The sequence below is a fragment of the Limulus polyphemus genome, unplaced genomic scaffold, assembly GCF_000517525.1.
Source record: "Limulus polyphemus unplaced genomic scaffold, Limulus_polyphemus-2.1.2 Scaffold202, whole genome shotgun sequence".
Taxonomy (NCBI): domain Eukaryota; kingdom Metazoa; phylum Arthropoda; class Merostomata; order Xiphosura; family Limulidae; genus Limulus; species Limulus polyphemus.
The window spans coordinates 136,653-159,558 of NW_013665812.1; the positions used below are offsets into that span (position 1 = coordinate 136,653).

Consider the following 22,906-nt stretch of genomic DNA (forward strand, 5'->3'; position numbering starts at 1 on the left):
TGTAGAATTAAGAACTTAAAATTTGTATACTATTAGAATATGGATTATTAGCTAAGATTTTTAGTTAATTATTAGCTAATTGGTATAACATAAACAAAAAGTAGTTTAATAAAATTTTGAATGTAAGACACTAAAATCTTGTGTCATGCACAGTAAAGGGTACCTAGGGCAAGAGCGTTAACACACTTTAAACAAATCATTAATGTGTTTTCTTTAGAATTACTTAGCACTATTAGGTAAAATATTTGATTTAGCCAAATTAAAATAGAAACACACCAGAAAATTAACTTAATGTATGAAAGGAAGTAAATATAACTTACTAGTCCATTATCAAATGTAAAAACACCAACATCTCGTCCATGATGAATGTGATTTCTTCTCATGATGGGGTTTGCATGGTTTTTTACCCACACTCCAGCTAGAGCATTTCGGCTGATCTCATTCTCTTCGTAAACTCCCTATTTCATAAAATATTTACAACTTTTGGATATATTTAGAAGTTACTTTACACTAAAACAAATAATTTCCAATTACTTTAATGTAATTTATAACAATCTTATTTGAGAGTTAATCATACTAATCCCTCCAAATATAAAAGGGTTCCCTGTTAGATTTCTAGATTATTCATAGAAAATTTGAGTCTCTTTTAATATTTTAAAATATTCTGTATCAATATTAATACACTAGATAAAAAATACTAAGAAGGAAAGGTATCATTGTCCAAAAATCCAAGAACTCATAATTGGGATAAGAAAAGTTCATCCTGAAATCTTTCTGAATAAACATAAGGCTGATGTTACACCACTTTTATGCTAATATTTCACAACTAATTATTATACTAAGAGTGTAAACAGAAAATGTTTAAGTTGATGTAATATTATGCTCAATCTTTTCACTTCTGGTGCAGTACTAAACATTCTCCAAAAGCATCTGGACACAGAGCAGGAGAAATACTCAAGTGAGTGCATAAAACAATATACACTTTATTCATAGGAACATGGTATGTTTATTATTACACATTATTTTCTACTAAAGAGAATCTCACTAAACATTTGCTCCCTCAAGTTTTCCTAGACATTTTGTCATTAGTATCAAGTTACTTCTATGTGACTCAATAGCCAATAAACTAATAAAATCCAGTACTCTTCACAAACAATCTTAAAAACACAAGCAAAAATGGTAGAATAAATTAAAAGTACAAAAAGAAAGTCACAGCTGGAAATATGAAAATATGGGAATTTGGCCTAAGGAACTGATACACTTAAAATTTGCAGCAGAGACTTGTCATTTCCAGATGGTACAGAGGAGAATCTTTCTCATCTAGTCAACTACAATTGCAAAAACTCTTTGTATTTTAGTAATAATGACAATTATTGAATTTTATTATTAAATATAAATATTAAACATCTTGTTACGAAAAACAGATAGGATAATAGGAAGTCAATACTTTAGTACTGTGCTAATGCAAAGAAACATATTCTGGATATTTTCTTTATTTCCAGGAATCACCTAACAAAACTGAATAAAGTCAAAGTGGGAAAAATTATCCCTTTTAATGACAAGAAAGGTGATAAATTATTGCAATAAAAATACATTCATTTTGCAACACTTACTAGCCTAAAATTGGTAAGTCAGAGTGCGCATGTCACGATTTTTTACAGTTATTCAAAATTTAAACTACTTTATTATCAATATATACAAATAAATTTGTCATCAAAACATACTTAATAAATCAACTTTTAGTATTATACAAGTTTACAGTTATTAATTTTATACCAAAATATTAATACATTCCTCAAGCTCTCCAAGTATGCCAATTGTGACATTTGTTCTCTAGATCTTCCCCCATTCTCTATGTTTTAACACTATTCCCTGAAATATGGAATTTAACCCTCTCCATGAACATCTTTTTCTGAGCATGTAAATTTACATACCACCACCTCCAAGAAGTACAAATTTAATGTATATTACTTATTATAATATCATCATCACTCAAGCAAAGCATAATTTCCATAGTCTTCAATCATATTTGATTACAGATCCATAAACTAGAAAATCAACCCCCTCTTGCCACACCCACCTATCACATCCTCTCTTTGAGAAATTGACAATAGTTATCTTTGCCATAGAAAGCCAAGGTTTTCCTCTATTAAGTGATGTATCATATCACATTGTTTTCGGTAAAGAGAATTATCAATTTTGCTTTCAGTTCAAGTTTGATTCCCATGGGAAACACATCGACTAGCTTAGATGTTGCATAGTTAGAAAGCCTGAAAAATTGTGATAGTTATGGGACATTGTCTGCTTTTTGCATGTTATTATTCTATGTTCTTTGATGCAATATTTAATTAAATAAAAAATTATTTAGTGCAATACAACCATTTGTATAAAAAGATTAGGATTAAGTATTATCAACAGTTGACAGCAAAAAAAAAGAAAGAAAAAGAAGACCCAGGAAAGTACTTTTTTTCATGTGTATTATTTATTTCTTGTTATAAAAGCAAATAAAATGCAAAACATAGGAAATTTTTTAAGTTAGTTAAGGTTAGATTAGGTGAAATAAATAACAATACTATATTAAAAATATTTCATGAGGTATGCTCGCGAATAGCTCGTGTGTAATGTAATTTGACATCTTACCATGAGCTGCACATTTGCCAAGTGATTTACAATTTATAATGGTGCAAATAATAATTAGTAGGGGTTCATAGGTCAATAAAACAATAAAATTTAAGTATAAATAGATGTAGTTTCATATTACAATTTGGCATAATGTGTGTAATGCAATTTGACATCTTAACATGAACTGCACATTTGCCAAGTGATTTACAATTTATAATGGTGCAAATAATAATTAGTCAGGGTTCAGGGGGCAATAAAACAATAAAATTTAAGTATAAATAGATGTAGTTTCATATTACAATTTGGCATAATTGTCAAAAGAAAAAATGGTAATTTAGATTTATTAGTTTTTTTTTGAGGGGGGTACAAGGTCAGTCAAATTTACCAACTTTATATAAAGTTAGGGTAGAGAAAATAACAGATAATGTATAAAGTTTTTACTGAAAAAAGTTTGAAATTTATTTAGAAGGTTTTAGAAATCATACAAATAAAATTTGAGATTTTTGAGACAAAGAAAAGTATTTTTAATCTTCAAGTGGAAATCACCTAGCACTGGGACTAGTACATAGAAATACTATATACACACACACACACATACACATATATATTTCATTAAAAAAAATCTTATTTTTTGTGTACAAAAGACTTGTAATGTTCACTAAAAGTCTGCCAAATTTTGTGAAGGTATACATAATGTATTAAAAGTTATAGTATCAAATATGAAAACTATAATAAGCACAAAACGGTTACAAAGTCAGTCCCCCTGGGACCAAGCCCATAGTGAGAGAGTTAAAGTAAATTACTCAATATAAATATACAGTCAAAGTTCATAGCCTTCAATGTTGTTTGTTTACCGCAAGTGTTCCTTCTACATAGCTCAAATCTACATCTATTGATATTTATTATTTTTTTGTTTTATTGACCTTTGAACCATATCTATCCAATAATCCCATCACACAAGTTGCAACTCACATGACCATACTGAATAGCATAAACTGGCCTTTAAAAAGTACAAATATCTTACTACAAATAGTGTACCAGTATTTTGTAAAATACAGTGACATTTTGGTTACATTACATATGTATATATTAATTACAATTTACAATTAATTCTTATATTTCAGTTATTTTTCTTATGACATAGAACAGTAGATAAAAAAAAAAGAAAACAATGATCTCTACTACTTACGACGTTATGAAGTTTTGTACATGTGTCATACTTGCTAAGCCTCATCGAATTTTGCACATGGATAATGTAAAAAAAAATAATTTTTGAAGATTTTATATATGCATTTTGAAATAACAAAAAATTTTAAATTATTATATCGAGAACAAAAAATTCCACTGTAATTTATCAAGCTTCCTAACTAAGCTGCATTTAGGTCTAAAAAAACCTCATTTCTGATTGCTTATCCCCTTGAACACCACTCTTCAATGTTTATAATGGCTTTATTTGTGCAGATACTTTAGGAAGACTAGCAGGAATACAATTGATTATGAACATGTACTTAGCCCTATGTCCTCCGGCACCATTTTTAAATTCCTTTCTGCATATGTACTGCATTACATTCAAGAGTTATTTAAACCACTTTACTATCAATTATATGAATATGAAATTAACATTATATTGTATGTCATAATTTGAATTTTTATTTTATATAAGTTTTAATTACTTTGTTTCAAAGGAAACTTTCACAAAATACTTAAACAGCAGTTTTCGTGTCAAATCATTCACATGTTTTGAAAAATCTTGATTTTAGCACTGTTTCTCTCTGATACACACATGCTGGTATGTACAGGCAGTTTACTCACACTAATTACATATAATTGATATAACTGTCATGTGAGAGCTAAAGTCTGCAAGTTGGGTTGTCTGGGAAAGAGATATAAATTTTTTACAACCCTTGATGGTTACAATGCCCACATTCTATACTTTGCCTTGAGATCTTCAACGTACATGTAATTAGTTGACAAAAGTGTGTATAGTCATTATAAAGAGCTGTTTATACTCTACCAATGGTTAATTTGAAATTGGTGCACAGTTTTCCTTACAGTGTACATGCAGCTGCCACTCATACTGTTGTCTACTTGATGGACTATAGCATATTTGGTGGTTTCTTACCTAAATATGCTATCGTTAGAGAGACAGTTAAATTGCATTTAGGTCTTACTTTTATATTTTAGTTAATTACATATTATCTTTGTTTTAAGTCATATCTGAACAATTTAATAATTTTTATAAGTTTAACTTGTTGCCTGGATTTTGAAAGGTTATAAACAAGATGGCATGTATAAATGCCATCTTGTTTTGTCAACTCCTCTCTGCAGGAAGTCTGCTGAAATACCTTTGTAAAGCCCCACAGGCATCAGTTAACATATTGAGCATAAATGATAATAGACAAAAATTTTAAAGGAAAATTAAAAATAAAATATAAGAGAAAAGATAGACTTGAAATTATGCAAAATGAAGAAAAATATGACTATTCTAGTAAATTTCTATACAGAGTTGAAAGGTATGTACATATTTCCATTTGTTCATTTTAAACATTTCAATGCACTGTATGTTGATGATAAGAGATATAGTTAGTGATATAGTAGAGAAGATGGAAATTAAAATATAAATATTTAGCTTAAAAAAAACCTTTGATATTAATTTATGAGATTCTAGAGATTAAACAAATGAAATGTGAAAACTCTGAGATAATAAATAGTATTTTTATATTGAAAATGAAAATCAGCTTGCAGTTGAACTATTCAAAATCTGAGTGCAAATAACTACATTAAATAATGAATTTTTTTATTAAAAATAATAGAAAAAAATCAAAATTAAATTTATTTTTCTGAAACTACATATTTTTAGGAATGTTCTTGTTAAATTTTAAATAATTTCATCCCTAGTTTTATTTTTGGAATGAAATATGAGGAAGGCAACATATAATTCTATGAATAGTAGCACATGGTTGCCATAGAGTTAAAAGAAGAGGGCATAAGTAAAGAAGTATTTTCAAAAGAGGAAGAAGTGGGCAGAGCCATTGTTGTGAGTTCAATAAATATAATGATATCTTAGCAAATAGATAAGGTAGGAGGTTCTTATTTTATATTCTAGTTTGTCAATATTGGTAATTTGAGTTTCTAATTCCTTAAAAACTGTATACTTTACATCTTATGATGCCCAGAATACAAAATGAGCAAATGCAGAAGACGATGTACCATGTGACACACCAAAAATTGATATTTATCAATTTTTTTTTAATATTTACTTGTGAACTAAGAAATTAAATGATGTATAATACTAACATCTGGATTACAAAATACAATTTGATTCTAAATTTATGGATATAAATTCATAAAATAGTAGTTTAATACAATTTTGAATGTAAGTCTACAAAACGTGATGAGATGCATGATGATCCCTACCCACATGGAAAGGGTTAATACTTTAATATTGTTTATAACCAATAGAATGGCAAAGTTTGAATCTGTCAAATGACAAATAATGCTATGTTGTTTTAATACAGAGTACTGTTAACTTCATTTTCAGTTTGAAATTTTATTCAAATCAAATAGCAAAGGGTATTAAATTAAGCCACACTTGTCCTAGTTAGAAAGCCAGTTATAACAGCTATAGAGCATTGTTTGCTTTTTGCATGTTATTGTTCTTTGTCCTTAGGTGCATTATATAGTGTACTAGTACCATCATTATAAAAACAAATGTCAATGGAAACTGACTGCAAAAATAACAAGGTTAAAAGTAAGTGCTATATTTCTTGTTTTTCATGTATATTCTTTACTTATGGTAATAAATGTAACTAAAATGCAAAAATTAGAAACCTATTAGTTTAAATACAGTAAGATAATAATAAAAATTCTTATGCTCGTGCATTACATCATTCAATATGGTAACATGAGTTCCTCATTTGTTGAGTGATTTACAACACATTTGTTGGGTGATGTGGCATGATTATTAGTTTAGTATGAATGGATATAGACTGTTATGAGCTTTAAGCAATTTAGGATAAACAACGGTACTTTCCTCTTACAATCTGCTGTCATTTTAGAAAGAAAAAAGGTTAATATAGATTTATTTCAAATTGTTTTATGGTGGTTACAAGGTTGGTTAAATCGACTGAGTCTGTATAGAGCTAAGGTAGAAAAATAACAGATAAAATATAAATTTTTACTGAAAATTTTGAAGGTTGCACAAATGAAATTTTAAAATTGAGAAAAGTATTTTTAATCTTAACATGAAAATCACTTTGCACTCAGAACAGTCAACACTTTAATTTCCTACATTCACAGACAAATCTTTAGTAAAAATACTTAATTAGAAAATCTGATTTTTCATGTAATAAAGACTTGTAATGTTTACTAAAAGCATGCAAAATTTCATGGCAATAAAACATTAAACGTTACAGTATGGAAACATTGATCGTTACATTGTGGTCATAAGGTCAGTCACACTGCCCAAACTCATATGGCAAGAGTTAAGAAATGACGGGAACTTTAAGAAACATTCACTTCTTGCTGATATACTAACCTGAGCATAGTCGGTAATATAAAGGCCAACATTTTCACAATCACTGATATCACAATGCTTGATAACTGGTTCTGCTCCACAACCACTAACACATATTGCTGCACCTACTGCCAACAAATGAGAGAGTATGAAAAGTGCAAATCTATTTTAATTAAATTAAAATTTTATACATAAAACAAATTTATTGAATTGTAATAACTCTTGCTACTTACTTTATCTGGAATTATAAATGAAGACTAAAATTAAGAGATTATTACAAATAATCAATAGCATTTATGCAAAGCTTTAATATCATTTTTTTGACAAATTTCATTACCAGTGAAACTAAGTATATCCAGTTATTAACTATAAAACTAAAAACACATTTCAGATGTACACAAATAGGTCACCTACATCAGCGGTTCCCAACCATTGGTCTGTGAACCAGTGCCTGTCCATAGGGATATTTCAGCTGGTCCGCAAGACAGTTGAAAAAGAGAATGTGTGTTTGAAAATACAACTACTGAAGAATATTCTTTTGCAGTGTAATATAAAAGTACTTTAAAAAGTTAATACTGTATAAAGCTGTCCATGAAATTCTGGAAGTGGAACTAACTGGTCCTCAGCTGGAAAAAGGTTGGGAACCACTGACCTAAAAAATTTTATTTAACATTGACTTTTTTGTATACTGCAATATTGCTGTGGAATTATAAATTTTATTGCCAAAAAATAACATCACAATTACATGAAAGAAAATGTTAAACTGAAAACTGATTAGAGTTTGGTTTATGGTAAGATGCTTAACTTTCTAAAACACGTTACACATGATATTTTAACAAATCTCTCACATGGTACTTTAATGATAAATGTATGTAAATATCACAAGGAATTGCATTATTTTAATGGACTTCTGTTTCACAGACTTGCTTTCAAGAGTCTCAGAAATAAATATTAATATATAAACTATTACAGTAATATACAAGTTCAAGAGAAACTATTTCAATGGGTAAAACCTTACTTAACCCTGAAGTCTAGAGATAGAAGACAAAATCAGGTTTATTTGTATTATTCTAATGTTAAGATACATTCATATTTTTGTTGTTGTTATCCACAGGTAAATGTAACAAACACAGAACTTAAAATATTTTCCCCTTCATAGCTCTTGAGTTCTGAGATTTATATATAAACAAATTAATTCAAAGATACAAGATGCATAAACAATTCACTCTTCACAGCTCAGAAATGCAAGAAGTGAATAATTTAGTCGTATTAGTTAAAGAACAGAGAACAGGTACACAGTTTACTCTTTATAGCTTAGAGATATAGGACAGATAAACAATTTATATTTTATGTGTCAAGAACACTGGAAATTAAAACATTCTCCCTCCCAAACATAATCAATATGTATACAATCCACTTGATACAGAAACTCACAAACACAGAACATTCACAGTATTTCATACTTCATTGCTCTCCTACACACACACACACAAGACATAAAACATTCATGAAGATTACCATTTCATTCTCAGAAACACTAGCCACATACAGGGTGATTCAAAAATCGATTGTTATGAAAATAATTCAGAAATGGAAATGTGGAAGAGATTAATTGCAAATGGTACAGAATGAGGTATTGTTACTCTACCTCATGATAATATCATATATGTCATTCAAGGTCATGACCTTAGAAGTTTTATAAATATCCAACATGTATCCAAATATCAATGATTAACCCTTTCATGATGGGTGGGTCTAACTGTGCATGTAATGGTTTGTTAGCAATTTATTTTAAAAACTTTATTAAGTAACTTTACTATATATCAATAAAATTGGCACCAAAACGTTGATTGTATTTCAAATTCTAATATTATGTATGTTTTAATTTCTTAATTCAAAAGAAAATATGAATAAAATAAAGCGAAATATCGATTTTTGTGTTCTCAGTTTATATACTATATACATCTACAAGTGGTTAACAAATTAGAAACATGAATTTAGAACCTCTCACCACTTTGATTTGCTTAGAAATCAATGTATCTAGCAAATCAACTACAGAGGCATCTCTTCCTACTCCATTCTTACCAAACCTCTTGTTTATTTCCACCTACTTTTCTTAAGGGTCTGTTTATAACCAATCGAAAGGACAAGTTGTGCTTTAAGTGATTCTGACAGTTGTTTGTAAAGATCTTGGAAGAGAATATAATAATTTTGCCAAGACTGTTCAATGGTGATGACCAAATTATTGCTCCGATCTGAGAAAAAAAATTTTTAAACACATGCAAGTTACAGATGTTTCGGGTGTACTAGTAGAGTAATGTATTTTTTCTTTCTAAAATATATACCTGAAGCCTACAAAAATTATATTTCTTCACCCTCCACTTGAAAAAATAAACGAGGCTTAGCACTAAAGGCACACAAGGGCAAAATATTTCCCTATCACCGTAATTTCTTGTAAGTAATAGAAATTATTGTTTTGCTATGTTTTTTTCATTTATTGTTTATGTTTTAACAAAATAACTAAAATTTAAGCATTTATGAGTAAATATATATGTATATATGTAACGTATGGTAGCAAAAATATCGGTGTAGTTTGGAAAATATTGGTAATACAGTTATATTTGTACTTTGTATTTGACTGTACCTTGATTCTTTATATATATATATATATATATTATAAAATTATTATTACCTTATTTCAAGGAAAGAGCCAGTATCAACTCAAGGTGTTTTAGAAGTGTAAGGGAACTTCTAAACTACACTTTAGCTGCAAATGTAAGAATGTTTTCCAAAGAAGACTAGACTTATAAGGCTTGCAAAACTAAATGAATGTGATAAGTTGTACGAAAACTAGAGTTTTCATTGGTTGAATGAAAGGGAAATAGGATTTTATAAGCGTGTGCTCAAATAACATATTTGTACACATATGCCGCTAAATTCCAAACACCCCAAAAAGATTACCAATATTCAAAGAATTGCAATGTTTATTGTATCAGCACAAAGCCACATAATAAATGTTTTTACAGGTTCAAAAGTGCAGTGTTGTTACACTCAATAAGTCTTGTTGTGAATATTGTAGGATACATAAATAAGCCAATAAATTACTCATCCTGTTGTTGGCATAAACATTTTCAATGATTCTAAATGCAGTGTGATTACTCTGAATTTTCAAAGAAAACATTTCAACATATATAATCCAATACATTAGACATTCTGTTCTTGGAGCGGGGGTCGAGTCGATTATCTTTTCACATGTGCTTAGTTGCTTTCAGGATTACCATTATTACTGGTGTCACATAAACTGTCTACTTAAGACAAGCAGCAATTTATTGGTTTATTTTCAGTGGGGTTATACTTCAGTCGTTGACAGTAAAATAAACACAGAAAATAAATGTGAAATTTTTTGCAGTTCAAACTTGTAAGAGAAGTACTTTGAAACTTTGTGACCAATAATAATGAAAAAAACCACAGCTGCTCCTTTTATTTATAATTTTACAACTTGTCTTTTCTTTATACTTTCAAGATTTGTTTACAAGCTGAAGACTCAAGTGTATAATTAAATAACTGATAAGATATAGTTTTACTGAAAACAAATATCTGAAATGTATTTAGGAGGTTTTAAAGATTATTCAAAAGAAATTTGACATTTTGGGGATGAAGAATAGTATTTTTAATCATAACATGAAAACCACTTCCACTTGAACTAGTAATGAAACAGACTATATATTCACAAATAAATCTTTTGTAAAAATACTTCATTAAATATTTGATTTTTTTGTACAAAAGACTTGTAATGTTTACTAAAGGTATACCAAATTTTGTGAAGATGCACATACTGAATTAAAAGTTATAGTATAAATATTTAATGTGTGCAAACATCTATACAAATTCGAGTATATTATACCTAGCCCATTGCGAAAGGGTTAAGGTGTAGATAGATAACAAATAAGACATTTTAAACCAAAAATTACCAAAAACATTCTTCAAGAAAAACAGTTTTAGGCATAAATGTACCCTTTCTATGAATGTGGAATTGTGCCATAGAAATATAAAATTTGATCATGGCAAAATTATTACACAAACCTTGTTTCGAAGTAAAAGGTCAGAGTATTTAATAAGCAGATCATTACATCTTTGATGGGTCCAAAAAGCTATAAAGTATTAATGTAAAAGCTTCCTAAATATAGTAGCACAGAAGCACCATACTGCAGCAGCTCTTAAGTCATTTAAATAATGGTACAGTATTCAGATAAAACATTTGACATGGTCATATTGTATGAGAATATCACCAGACTGTGTAGAATGCTGGTTCCAAGATTAACATCATACTTCGCATCATAAGATAGGAAAAGCATCTCGGTGGCTACATACTACAGGCTCACTTACACAGACACTGTGCAAGCAGAACAAGAACAACTAATGTTGACAATCAAGCCAGTATATTGGCATATGTCATATTTGGGCAACACTTTGAACACAGCTTAGGCCTGTTTGACATGTTTTCATGACATTGTTAGGATGTTTATTTCATCTGCATTTATGCCTATAATTGCTATGGATCAACAGTGGTAACTTTTAGCTTAAAATATTTCATTTGTTATTGTTTACATCTTTGCAATTGACATTTTTGATGGATAATACATATTAACCCTCTCTCCATGGGCATATTTTTCTGTTCATGTCACAAGGTTTTATTGAGTTACATTCAAAATTTAATTAAACTACTTTCTTTTCATGGTATACCAATAAATATAGCATATAAATGTAGCTAATAATCCATATGTTAATGGTATATAACTTTTAATTCTTACTTTTATAAGGCAGTACTAATAAAAAATCTAGAATTTTCCATAGTTTGAGAATTGTGACATTTGCTCTTTAGGCATCCCCTCTTCTCTAATATATTTACTACCCATCCAAGAAGTGCAAAATTTAATGTCAGTTACATATTATAATATTGTCATCGCTCAGGCAAAGCATAATTTTCATAGCCTTCAGTCTTATTTAGTTACAGAGCCATGAAATGGACAACCAGATCCTCTTGCCATGCCCACCTGTCACATCCTCTCTTTCAGAAATTGATAATAGTTCTCTCTGATGCTTAATACTATATTATTGTTTCTGATGTGTATTCTTCATTTATCATTATAATTCACTGAAATGTAAAAATAATGATTTTTTATGTCAGTTAAGGTTAGATTAGGTGAAATAAATAATATAATAAAAATGTTTCATGAGGTATGCTTGCGAACAGCTCATGCATAATATAATTTGATAGTGTAATGTAAGCTGCACTTTTGTCAAGTGATTTACAACTTATAATGGCATGAATAGTTATTAGACAGGGTTAAATGGGTAGTAAAACATGAAAATGTATTGTATAAAGATATATATATATATATATATATATACTGTTATGAGCTTAAAGCTATACAGGATAAGCACATGTAGTCTCATATTACAAGTTGAAGTTATTCTAGAAAGAAGAAAAAAGTTAAACTTATTTCAATTTTTACTTGGTGGTTACAATGTCATTCAAATTGACCAACCTTGTATAAAGTTAAGGTAGATAAAATAACATATAATATATAAGATTTTACTTAAAACTTAAACCTTATTGTGGAAATCACTTGGCACTCTGACTATATATATATAGAAATACTATATATATTCACAGGCAAATCTTTAGTAAAAATACTTCATTAAAAAATCTGATTTTTTGTGTACAAAAGACTTGCAATGTTTACTAAACGTTTGCCCAATTTTGTGAAAGTACACATTCTGTATTAAACATTACAGTATGAAAACTATACCAAGCACAAAATGGTTATGAGGTCAGTCAATTCGGCTTACCTTGTAGTGAGATAGTTAATAACTGTTTTGAGGGACATGACTTTGAATCACCTCAAATAAATTATCACACAGTAGGCCCACAATACCTCATTCTATACTCTGAGCAGTTATATTCCTATACCTCTGCCAATGGATTTCTGAATAACCTGGTATACAATTCCCTATTCACAGCTAAGGAACACAGGACATGTACACAATTCATGATTTATAGCTGATAGAAAAATGATATCCATATAAATCATCTTTCATCACTCACAGACTAATGACATATACAATTTTATCTTTTAAAAGCTGAAGATTATAGAACACAGATGATATTTCATAGATATAAGACATGTAAACAACTTACACTTTTAAAACACTGTTACAAAAAAATGAAGCCAAGTCATCTTCATAGCTAAAGCACACAGAACACCTAACAATTTACTCTTCACAGGAACGTGTAAACAGCTCACTCAAGATATGTGCAAACCACGTGGCATTACTTTTGTAACACAGGAAATGTAAACAATTTAGACAACCAGAACACAAAAAAAAGTAAAATTCCTATACATTTTAAACTTTGCAGCACATGAATATAGATGCTAGCAATTCAGGTAATCGTAACATATTTGTATTAGTTGTTAATGATAAAAATGTACAATTTATTTCTTGCTACTTACAGAGGGATACTTACCTACTGATGTGCTACGAATGATACAATGGTCAATAGTAGGCGAGCTGTTTTCTGTGATATGTAGACAATAATGTTTGTGATGTTGCACTGAGGATTTCATATCAGGTTTCAGCTGTAAAATAACATAGCAATTAATCCACACAGCCAAATACAGCATTAAAATGAAAATGGGATTGTAAATTTAATTAAATTCTTCTCTTAAATAACTTACCCTAAGTGTAAGAAAGCCTAAGAAAGCTTCTCTGGCACCTTTGGTGAACATGACAGTGGACTCACACTCTCTTTCTAATATAACATTTTCTGCAACATTGCCTGGAGCTGAAATTGAAGAATATTTCAAAGAGAGACATACTTTAACCTTTTAAATAGAAAAATAAATACATGTTGATAGCTAATGTACATATGTGAAGGTACAAATGACGTAACTATTTTCAACCTAAAAAACAGAGGTGTTGACATGATTAATTGACACAAATACTGGGCAAATCACTAATCAACTGTGTCACCTAAATTTCCGAAATGTAGAATATATGTACATTTAAGTCTGTACATGACCAATTCTGAAAGTGGTTGTGAATTTATGCAATTTTCACCTGGTTGTTCTTTTGAAAGCACACAATATTACTTTTTTCTTTTTGGTACTTATTTTGACAAACCCATTTCATTTATGCTGAAAAAAACTGCTCTACTGTTATTACAATGCAGCAAAATTCAAACTCTATAACCTGATCATTTATACATGTTGGAAATTTACAAATAAAACTTCCTAATTCATTTGCTCCCAAAATGCAGGGCATAACTCAGAGGTTCAGGTTACATAACAAATATATCCAAAGCATAAAATAGTTGGTCATATTTTGCATTACAAATAAAGATACCAAATAATTAAGAAACAAGTCAAAATATGATTTTCTATGAAACTATACAAGTTATGAAAAAAATCACATACAGTAAATCTATATGACTCAATATCAGATACTTTTTTAAAACTGAATCAACAACTGAACAAATAACTGTATCAATAACTTGTCTGCCACCTACAGAGAGCCATCTTGAATTCATAGGACTAACAAGCACCTGGATGTTCAACCAGTGCTCAAAAGTATTACTTAAAGTGAACTTTACAAACTTTTTTGCATAGTGGTGTGATTTTAGTAATGATTGGTTTACTATTAGACAACTTAACATTTTTTTTAGTGCTTGGCAATTCACACATTTGAATAAAGAAATGTAAGTTTTGTAAAATACTAGCACCAATACTTATTATATACATTTAAAAGGAATTAGCTGTCACAGCAATCTTGACAGTGGAAGTGAATTACATGACTACCTTTAGAAAAACACAAAACTGACAGACTGGACTTACAGGTATAACTGTTTGATATGTGTTAGCAGCTGGTCATAAATATTCTTCTCATCTTAAACTTCAAAAGTTACAGTACTTCTAAATATAGTTGTCATTAATGGTGCATGGATTAAAAGTCAAACCTTTGTTAGGAATATATCTTGTAATGTATGACTGTAGAACAAAGTAGAATAAGATAAAAAAAAATTATAACTGATAAAATTTTTTCAATCAAAGATTTTTTTTCATAACAGATCACAATTAACCATAGTATCTGCTTATTTTCCATCTGCTTGAGTTTTTATTTAGATTAATCATAATTTAAAGCAATCACACTATGAAACATGCAACACTTGTGCTCAGTGAGAATACATATATTTTTATAGCAAGTATTTTTCCTAGTTGATGGGAACTTTTAATGATCAAAATTTATATTCTGTTCTTTCCATTTTCACAATTGAAGATGTAATAGTAGCGTGATCATATTCTTGTTAAGAGCTAGTTTTCTAAGCTTAATAGCAAGAGATTCTAGCATTTGAAAGTGGAACATGGGGTAAACTCAACATTACATTTCTTTAAACAGTTATAAGTAATACAATTGATGTTATAGGATTTAGCATTACAGTGTTCATTAATTTGATTTTAGAATTTTCTAGTGGTTGATCCAATATATCCCCGGTTGTACCTTAGCTATATGAACTTATATACTACTAGTGAAGTATTAGTATTAAATGAATGTTGTTTGTCTTTAAGCTTGAAGAACCCTTTTAACCTAGACTCTAATCTTAAACATACATTTTAACTGAACTTGTGAATATAGCTGTTTGATAATTTTCTTAGTTTCCTTCTTAATCTTGTATGAAATAGTACCTGAGTTGGATCTGACTAAAATAACAGTTTTTTGTGGAATATCTAATGTAATAATAGATGGGGTATTTAGGTTTCCAGGTCTGGTGTGGATTACTTTATTTAAAAACAACAACAAAAAATAATTTTTCTGAGCTTTTGTTTAATTTCCTTAACATCTGCTTCAAAAACGTTTTGATTTCCTGATATTTTAACCCTCTTGCTATAGGTAGCATAAAGTGTACATGCCATGAGCTTTTACAGTAACATTCAAAATTTGATTAAACTACAGTGTGGTCTAAAATTATCTTTTCTATTTTAAAATTTAATAATTAAATAACTAATTAAATATAACCATGCAGTTTTCAACAACTTGTAACCCAACTCAAACAATTTTTATTATCATGTTTGTTTTCACTCCAGTGAGTAGTGTTACCAATAAAATGGCAGCTGTGCAAGAAAAGGCTCAATGCAATTGACTGGTCGGGGTTAGCCAATTCCGTGGCCTCCGCATTTGCCAGACATCACTCCAAGAGATTTCTTTCTTTGGGGATCTGTTCAAGACATCATGTATCACACATCTATAGCAAACAACATGAAGCTAAAGACTGGGATAACAGATGCCATCACCACTGTTAAAAAAAATAGTGCACACGTAGAAGTCTATTCACATGTTAATAAAAACTGTTTGAGTTGGGCAACAAGAAGTTGATAACTACATGGTTGTATTTCCTTTGAAATAGGAAAGATAATTTTGGGCCACCCTGTACTTTATTATTAATTAGCAGAAAAGCTGCCCTTTGGGTAGCTATTTGTGCTACTAATTACTAATCATGGTATTCATACCTCATTGAAAAAATTTTAGAAAAAGTGAACATTTTCTAAAAAAATATATATTATTTTCTGGGAAGTACTGCACGGGAAAAGTGTTTGGATTTATTCATAAATCAAAATCAATTCAATGTACAGAGCTCAAATTTTTCATAAATTTTACTGATATAAACTGTAATATTTTTATATATTTTAGAAGTGATACCATTTATTGAAAAAAAAAAGTTTTTTAAGAACTCCAGTTTTTCAATACTATATTTACAAATTACATCAATAAAGATATAATCAAACCCTCATGTACAGTCCTAGTGAAAGTTGTGTTCTTGTTGTGAGGAGAGTATTTTATTTAAAACTGTGTTCTATTATAAAGAAATGGTTGTTTCACATGCCATAGTTATTTTTTCTAATTGCCTGAATCTTGAATATCCAAAGTGTGAAATTTTTTTTATAGGTTTTTGTCTGTGGTGCCATTCAATAGATGCTGCAGGAGCTTTGGTTATAAACATAGATACTGACATATCCGCTAGGTCCAATATAGTAAGAAAATGTATAAGAATAAACTTGGCATCAAAACATAGTTAATAAATAAATTTATTATATTACATAAGTTTTAATTTCTTAATTTTATAAGAAAATATTTGAATAAGTCCTCAGTCTCCCCTTGTATGATGATCCTAACATTTGTTCTTTAGGCCTCCCCCTCTCTTTTATTCATTACTCATCTGTGAAGTATGAAGTCTAACATAAATTACTCTTTATTATATAGATGTTATTAAGGAAAAATCTAATTTTTATGGTCTTCAATCTTCTTTGTTTATGGAGTTGTAAACTAGACAATCAGGCCCACTTGTTATTCCCACCTGTCACATCCTCTCTTTCACAAATTGCCAATACTTTTTTTTGACATTTTATATCATTTATAACAAATAGAATTGTTTGTTTTGTTCTTAAGCACAAAGCTATACAACAAACTATCTGTGCTGAGTCAATCACGAGTATTGAAACAGAATGGGACAACCAACTGAAGGGAAAGTTTTAATCTATTGAACAATGTACAATGCTATTCGTCTTCACTTTGAAAGCTCATCTTGCGGTGTTCAGATTGAGTAGCTAAGGGAATTATTTTAAATCCCTCTTATTTTAGTTAAAAGCTAATTAAATTACAATAGTTTTAGGATATTCTTTGCTTCATGCAGTGCCAGATTTAGGCTTGGTGAAGTTTGATATTTAGGAGGTTTTGGAAGTTGCAAAAGTATTTTTATAATCTTAACATGAAAATCACTGCACTATGCGTAGTCAATGCTGACTCCATGTATTCACAGACAAATCTTTAGTAAACATACTTAACTAAAAAATCTGATCTTTTTCATGTACATAAGACTTAATATTTACTGAAAGTTTACCATATTTTGTGAAGATACATTTACCATATTAAAAGTTATGTTATGGAAACTGATGGTTACTTTTTGGATTCAGGGTCAGTCACATCGACCTACCCAGTTTCTTTAAATACAGAAGGAATGAAACTTTTGAATTGTGAGTAAAGTTCATTGAAATTGGGTTTATTATACATGCTAGTGGTAAGTATGGCCTGCTTATTTAAGACATGAATATTTAAGAATGAAAGTTTGTCATTCTGTTGATTTTCAACAATAAACTTTATATTGGGATGTTTACCATTTAAAAACTGGACAGATTCTTTAACCGACTCAACTTTGTTCAACATCACAACAGTGTCAACATACCTCTTGTAATACAAAGGTTTAAAATATTCAGGGCTGCAATTTTAAATAAAGTGGATTACATCAACAAAATGCAAGCTATTATATGAAATATGATTAACTTTATCAAAATTTGGAGTAATCCCACAGCAACCAAGTAGGCCAAACTTATGAGATACATTTTGAAGTTAAAAAAAAAAGCATCATAACTGAAGATACAAACCTAATATCAGACAAATTGGTCTGAGGTTCACAAACAGGGATGCACAATTAGACAAACAGTTTCTAGTGGAAGCATGAGCAACATTTTTTACTCAGTTTTTGAAAGAGTTTGAACAGAATGAATATTCTGTTAATGATACTTTTGAATTTACAATAGCTTATAGCAAATACAGTTAAATGATGATGTTCATTATGCTAGATATGATATTGAGCCATCATTTACAAATGTACTTCTAGACAAAACCACTGGTTATTGTTCTAGTCCTGTATTTGCTAAGAACAAAACTTTACAAGGTATACAACTCAAGATGTTTTTAATACTTTTATGTTTTGCAACAAAACAACTACATTTTATGTTTAATAGTAAAAATCTAAGAACAGATTGATGGTGTGACTATGACCTCCTTGCTTCGGACCTTGTTAACTTATTCGTAATCTTCCATGAAAAATTTTGGTTAAGGTCCTGTCCTGAACATTTTAAGCTTGTGTATTACAGGAAATATTTTGATGACACTTTTGTTGTGTTTAATAATGATGAATTGGTTAATGAATTTCTCCGGTTTTTAAATGGTAAACATCCCAATATAGTTTACTGTCATAAATCAACCTCTCGTTCCTAGAAGTTCATATCTTAAATAACTAGGGTATACTTACCACTTAAGTGTATCTACTTTCAGTGGACTTCATTCACACTTTGTAAGCTCCATTCCTTCAAACATCTGGTTAAAACCCTGCTGTACAGAGCATTTACAATATCAAGAAATCAAAACTTTTTTAAAGCAAAAGTTAAGAACATTTGAGAAATGTTTAGAAGAAATTGTTTTTTGTTGTCATTTCTAAATAAAATAATTCACAACAAAAATTAAATCCCCCATCCATTGCTACATTAGGTGTTTCGAAGAAAACTTATTTTAGTTACACCCTACTTTGGCACTATTTAATACAAGATGAAGAAGAAAATTATCAAATAACTACATCCCAAGTTCAGTTAAAAGGTGTTTTTAAAATAAGTCTCAGTTAATAGTTTTAGAAGCAAAAGTGATGCTGTTTGATTAACATTTAATTCAGAACGCATCTTGTGTATCCACAAATTTTCTACAATGCAGAGCATTTCTTTACTATTCGCACACTCCACAAGATGTTGAAGTGTTTTGAAGTGACATTTGTGTCACAGTCCTGTAAACAGTGGCAAAGGATGGACGACTGATTATATGCTGTTTTGTGCATCCTCTTTAATATGTGAGCTCAGACAACATATTGTAGAGCACACACACAGCCAAGGTTACACCTTGGACATGTAAATTTATATATGATGTAAGAGCAATGTGTTATAGGAATCCTGTCTTTAAACTTAAAATAAGTATTTAAATGAAACATTGGTTTAAAGACAATTCTAAACTTAATAAGTGGGTAAATTTTATTATTCAGAATAGATTTAATTTTTTTCCTTAATTCTACAGAATGATTACCAGTATATGGTAGAATGCAATAAACTATTTCTTTGTTTTCAAACTGTTTACTAATTTTTGGAGTATTCAAAGCTTTTAAATAATTCCAGATAACACTATCAATTAACTGTACAGGAAAACTATTTAGTAAAACAACCTTTATGTTTCCAATTTCTTCATGGAATGAGGAAAAAGAACCAACCATGTTATAAGCCCGATGAATTAAATTGTGAATTAGGTTCTTTTTAAATTCATAAGGTAAAAAACTATCAAAATGAAAGTATTGTCCTGTAAAAGTTGGCTTATTATAGCACTTAGTGTTAAAACTTCCACTGAAATTAACAATCTTGGTATCTAAGAAAGGTAAATTATCAGCTGTTTGTTCCTCAACTGTAAATTTAATATGATTATGTTGATTGTTCAGATAATTTTGAAATTCTTGAATATCAGGTTTATTCTTAAAAGCTACAAAAGTATCATCAACATATCTTCTATAGTATATAGGTTTGCACTTTTTAACCACTTTTATTCATAATAACTTAACAAATTAGCCAAATGTTGTGCAACACTTGAACCCATAAACACTATTAATATTAGATGACCATTAAAAATGAAGTGACTGACCTTGAGGGCCAATTTAAGAAGCTTTTCGAATTTTTGTTTGTTAAAGTTAAATTGAAGTGCACTTTTGGTATAGAATAACTGCTTAATAATTATTTTAATTGTTTCCTCACGTGGGATGTTAGTGAATAAGGACTGAACATCAAAGCTGGCCATTAAAAAATTGGTCTGCATTAGGAAATTTAGATATCTCTTGAGCAAAAGATAGATGAATCACCTATAGGTTCAACCCTTGCAAATATTTTTCTATGTTATTACAAACATTATTAGTTGGATAATATCCCCGTTTATTACAAACCAGCATTATACAGAAGGTATGTTGATGATACATTTCTACTCTTTCACAACACTGATCACACAAAGAAGTTTTTGGAATACCTAAACTCATAACATACATCTATAAACTTTACACGTGAGATGTAAAAAAAACAAAAAACTTAGCTTTGTTAGATGTCCAAGTAAACAAAACAAACAATCTCTTTGCCGCATCTTTTTACCGTAAGAAAACATTTACTGGCCTACACACTCGTTTCGACAGTTTCATACCAGATTTCTTCAAACATAACCTTGTTCTAAATCTTCTAAACAGAGTGTATAATATCTGTTCTGACTACTTCTGTCTTCACTCAGAAATTTCAAAAATTCATAATGTATTACAAGATAATGGTTATCCCCTAAATTTCTCCATTCCATCACACAAATGTTTTTACAAATAAAAATAAAACCTACCAAAAAATCCCACTCTTTCAAAATATCCACTAGTTCTTACCACTTATTTCATTGGAAAAGAAAGTTTTAAACTCAAATATCAAAATCAAAAATAATCAAATATATTACCCACGAATTAAGCTACGTTTAGTATTTACGTCATCATTCAGACTTAAAAATATGTTTAAAAGCAAAGACACTCTATCCATTCTATGTGCTCATGGGTCGTACATAAGTACACTTGTGGTAGCTGTAAAGCTACCTATATCGGCAAAACTACACGTCACCTACAAATACATGTACACAAGTACGTGGGAATTTCAGCTAGAAGTGGATATCAGCTAACTGATCCACCCGAGTCTTGCAACCCGATTGTACAGTGAAAATAACAACCACCCCATACTCCAAGAAAACCTTACAATTCTCGACTCTGGAACCACAGATTATGAACTCTTTATTAAAGAAAACCTCTCCATTTTCAATGATTATTCAATGCTAAATAATAACATCAACTCCTCCCTGTTGTTATTAATGTAATCAATCCCACATTCTCAGTGTTTTTATTTGATGTTTATTGTTATTTCAAAGATACAGTGTTTATATTTAAGTCTTTTTCTATAATACTTTCTCTTAAAACGTTATTTATTAAATATGTGTATGCCGCAACTTTTTACTGTACATTCCATTATATTGCTACAATTTCAATCTGTTTTTTCTAAACTTCCGATTGAACATGAAAAACTCGCTCAATGCTAATGTTGTTTTATGTAGTTTGAACTAACTTTTTTTTTGAGATATTAATGCTGATAATGGAATTGAAGGAAATTCCAAAATGTCCATATTAAAGAGGTTTTTTTGTTATTCTCATGTTTTTACTATTTATTATAAAACTCAGTTTTCCACCGGATGAATCAGTTGCAAATGTGATAACGTGACTACCTCCAGTTTCTTTTGTATCCTTCTCCATTCCCAGGAAAAATTCCACCTCAGAATGCTAGAACTCTTTTTTGTTAAACTAAGAAAACCATCTCTGGATCAAGAAGAAGAAAATCTGAGTAAGTACTGTTCAACAGAATGAAGGATTACAAACTAAATACATGATTTGAAAATTAGCAATGGAAACTTGAATTTATTAGTGAAAATGTTGAGATTTTATAGAAGTTTCCTAATAGTTTGATCACTGAAATATGCTTAACTTATATGCAGCCCTTGATGGATTAGTCATCTATCTATCTATATACGTGTGTGTATTTTGAAAGGAGAATATGATGAAACTAAGAAAAAAAAATTAAAAAATAACTAAAAGGTGTCCTACCTGCCCCAAGCAATGTGACACTAGAGTAAATAATATAGTCTCCTTTATAAACACCAGAGTGGATGAAGATAAGAGAACTATCAGGTTCCTCCAAAGCTTGCTCAATTGTGTCAAAATACTGTTGACAGAAACAAACATAGCTGATGTACTGTCAAGATGTATAAACACCATTAAATTTCATC

The 22,906-nt window shown here is 29.6% G+C and overlaps 1 protein-coding gene across 3 annotated transcripts in view; it reads right to left on the bottom strand.

Moving 5' to 3' along the window:
* The window catches only part of LOC106478349 (F-box only protein 11-like), a 100,628-nt gene that overhangs the window by 24,930 nt on the left and 52,792 nt on the right, over positions 1 to 22,906 (bottom strand). For 2 of the 3 annotated variants that reach the window (XM_013938889.2, XM_013938888.2), the window contains exons 6-10: positions 22,725 to 22,842; positions 13,879 to 13,985; positions 13,668 to 13,779; positions 7,160 to 7,266; positions 321 to 458 (exon numbers count right to left, since the gene is read on the bottom strand). In XM_013938889.2, the coding sequence (XP_013794343.2) occupies positions 321 to 458; positions 7,160 to 7,266; positions 13,668 to 13,779; positions 13,879 to 13,985; positions 22,725 to 22,842 (582 nt within the window). The remainder of the gene's footprint in view (positions 1 to 320; positions 459 to 7,159; positions 7,267 to 13,667; positions 13,780 to 13,878; positions 13,986 to 22,724; positions 22,843 to 22,906) is intronic. The other variant, XM_022381942.1, reaches the window with a different exon arrangement.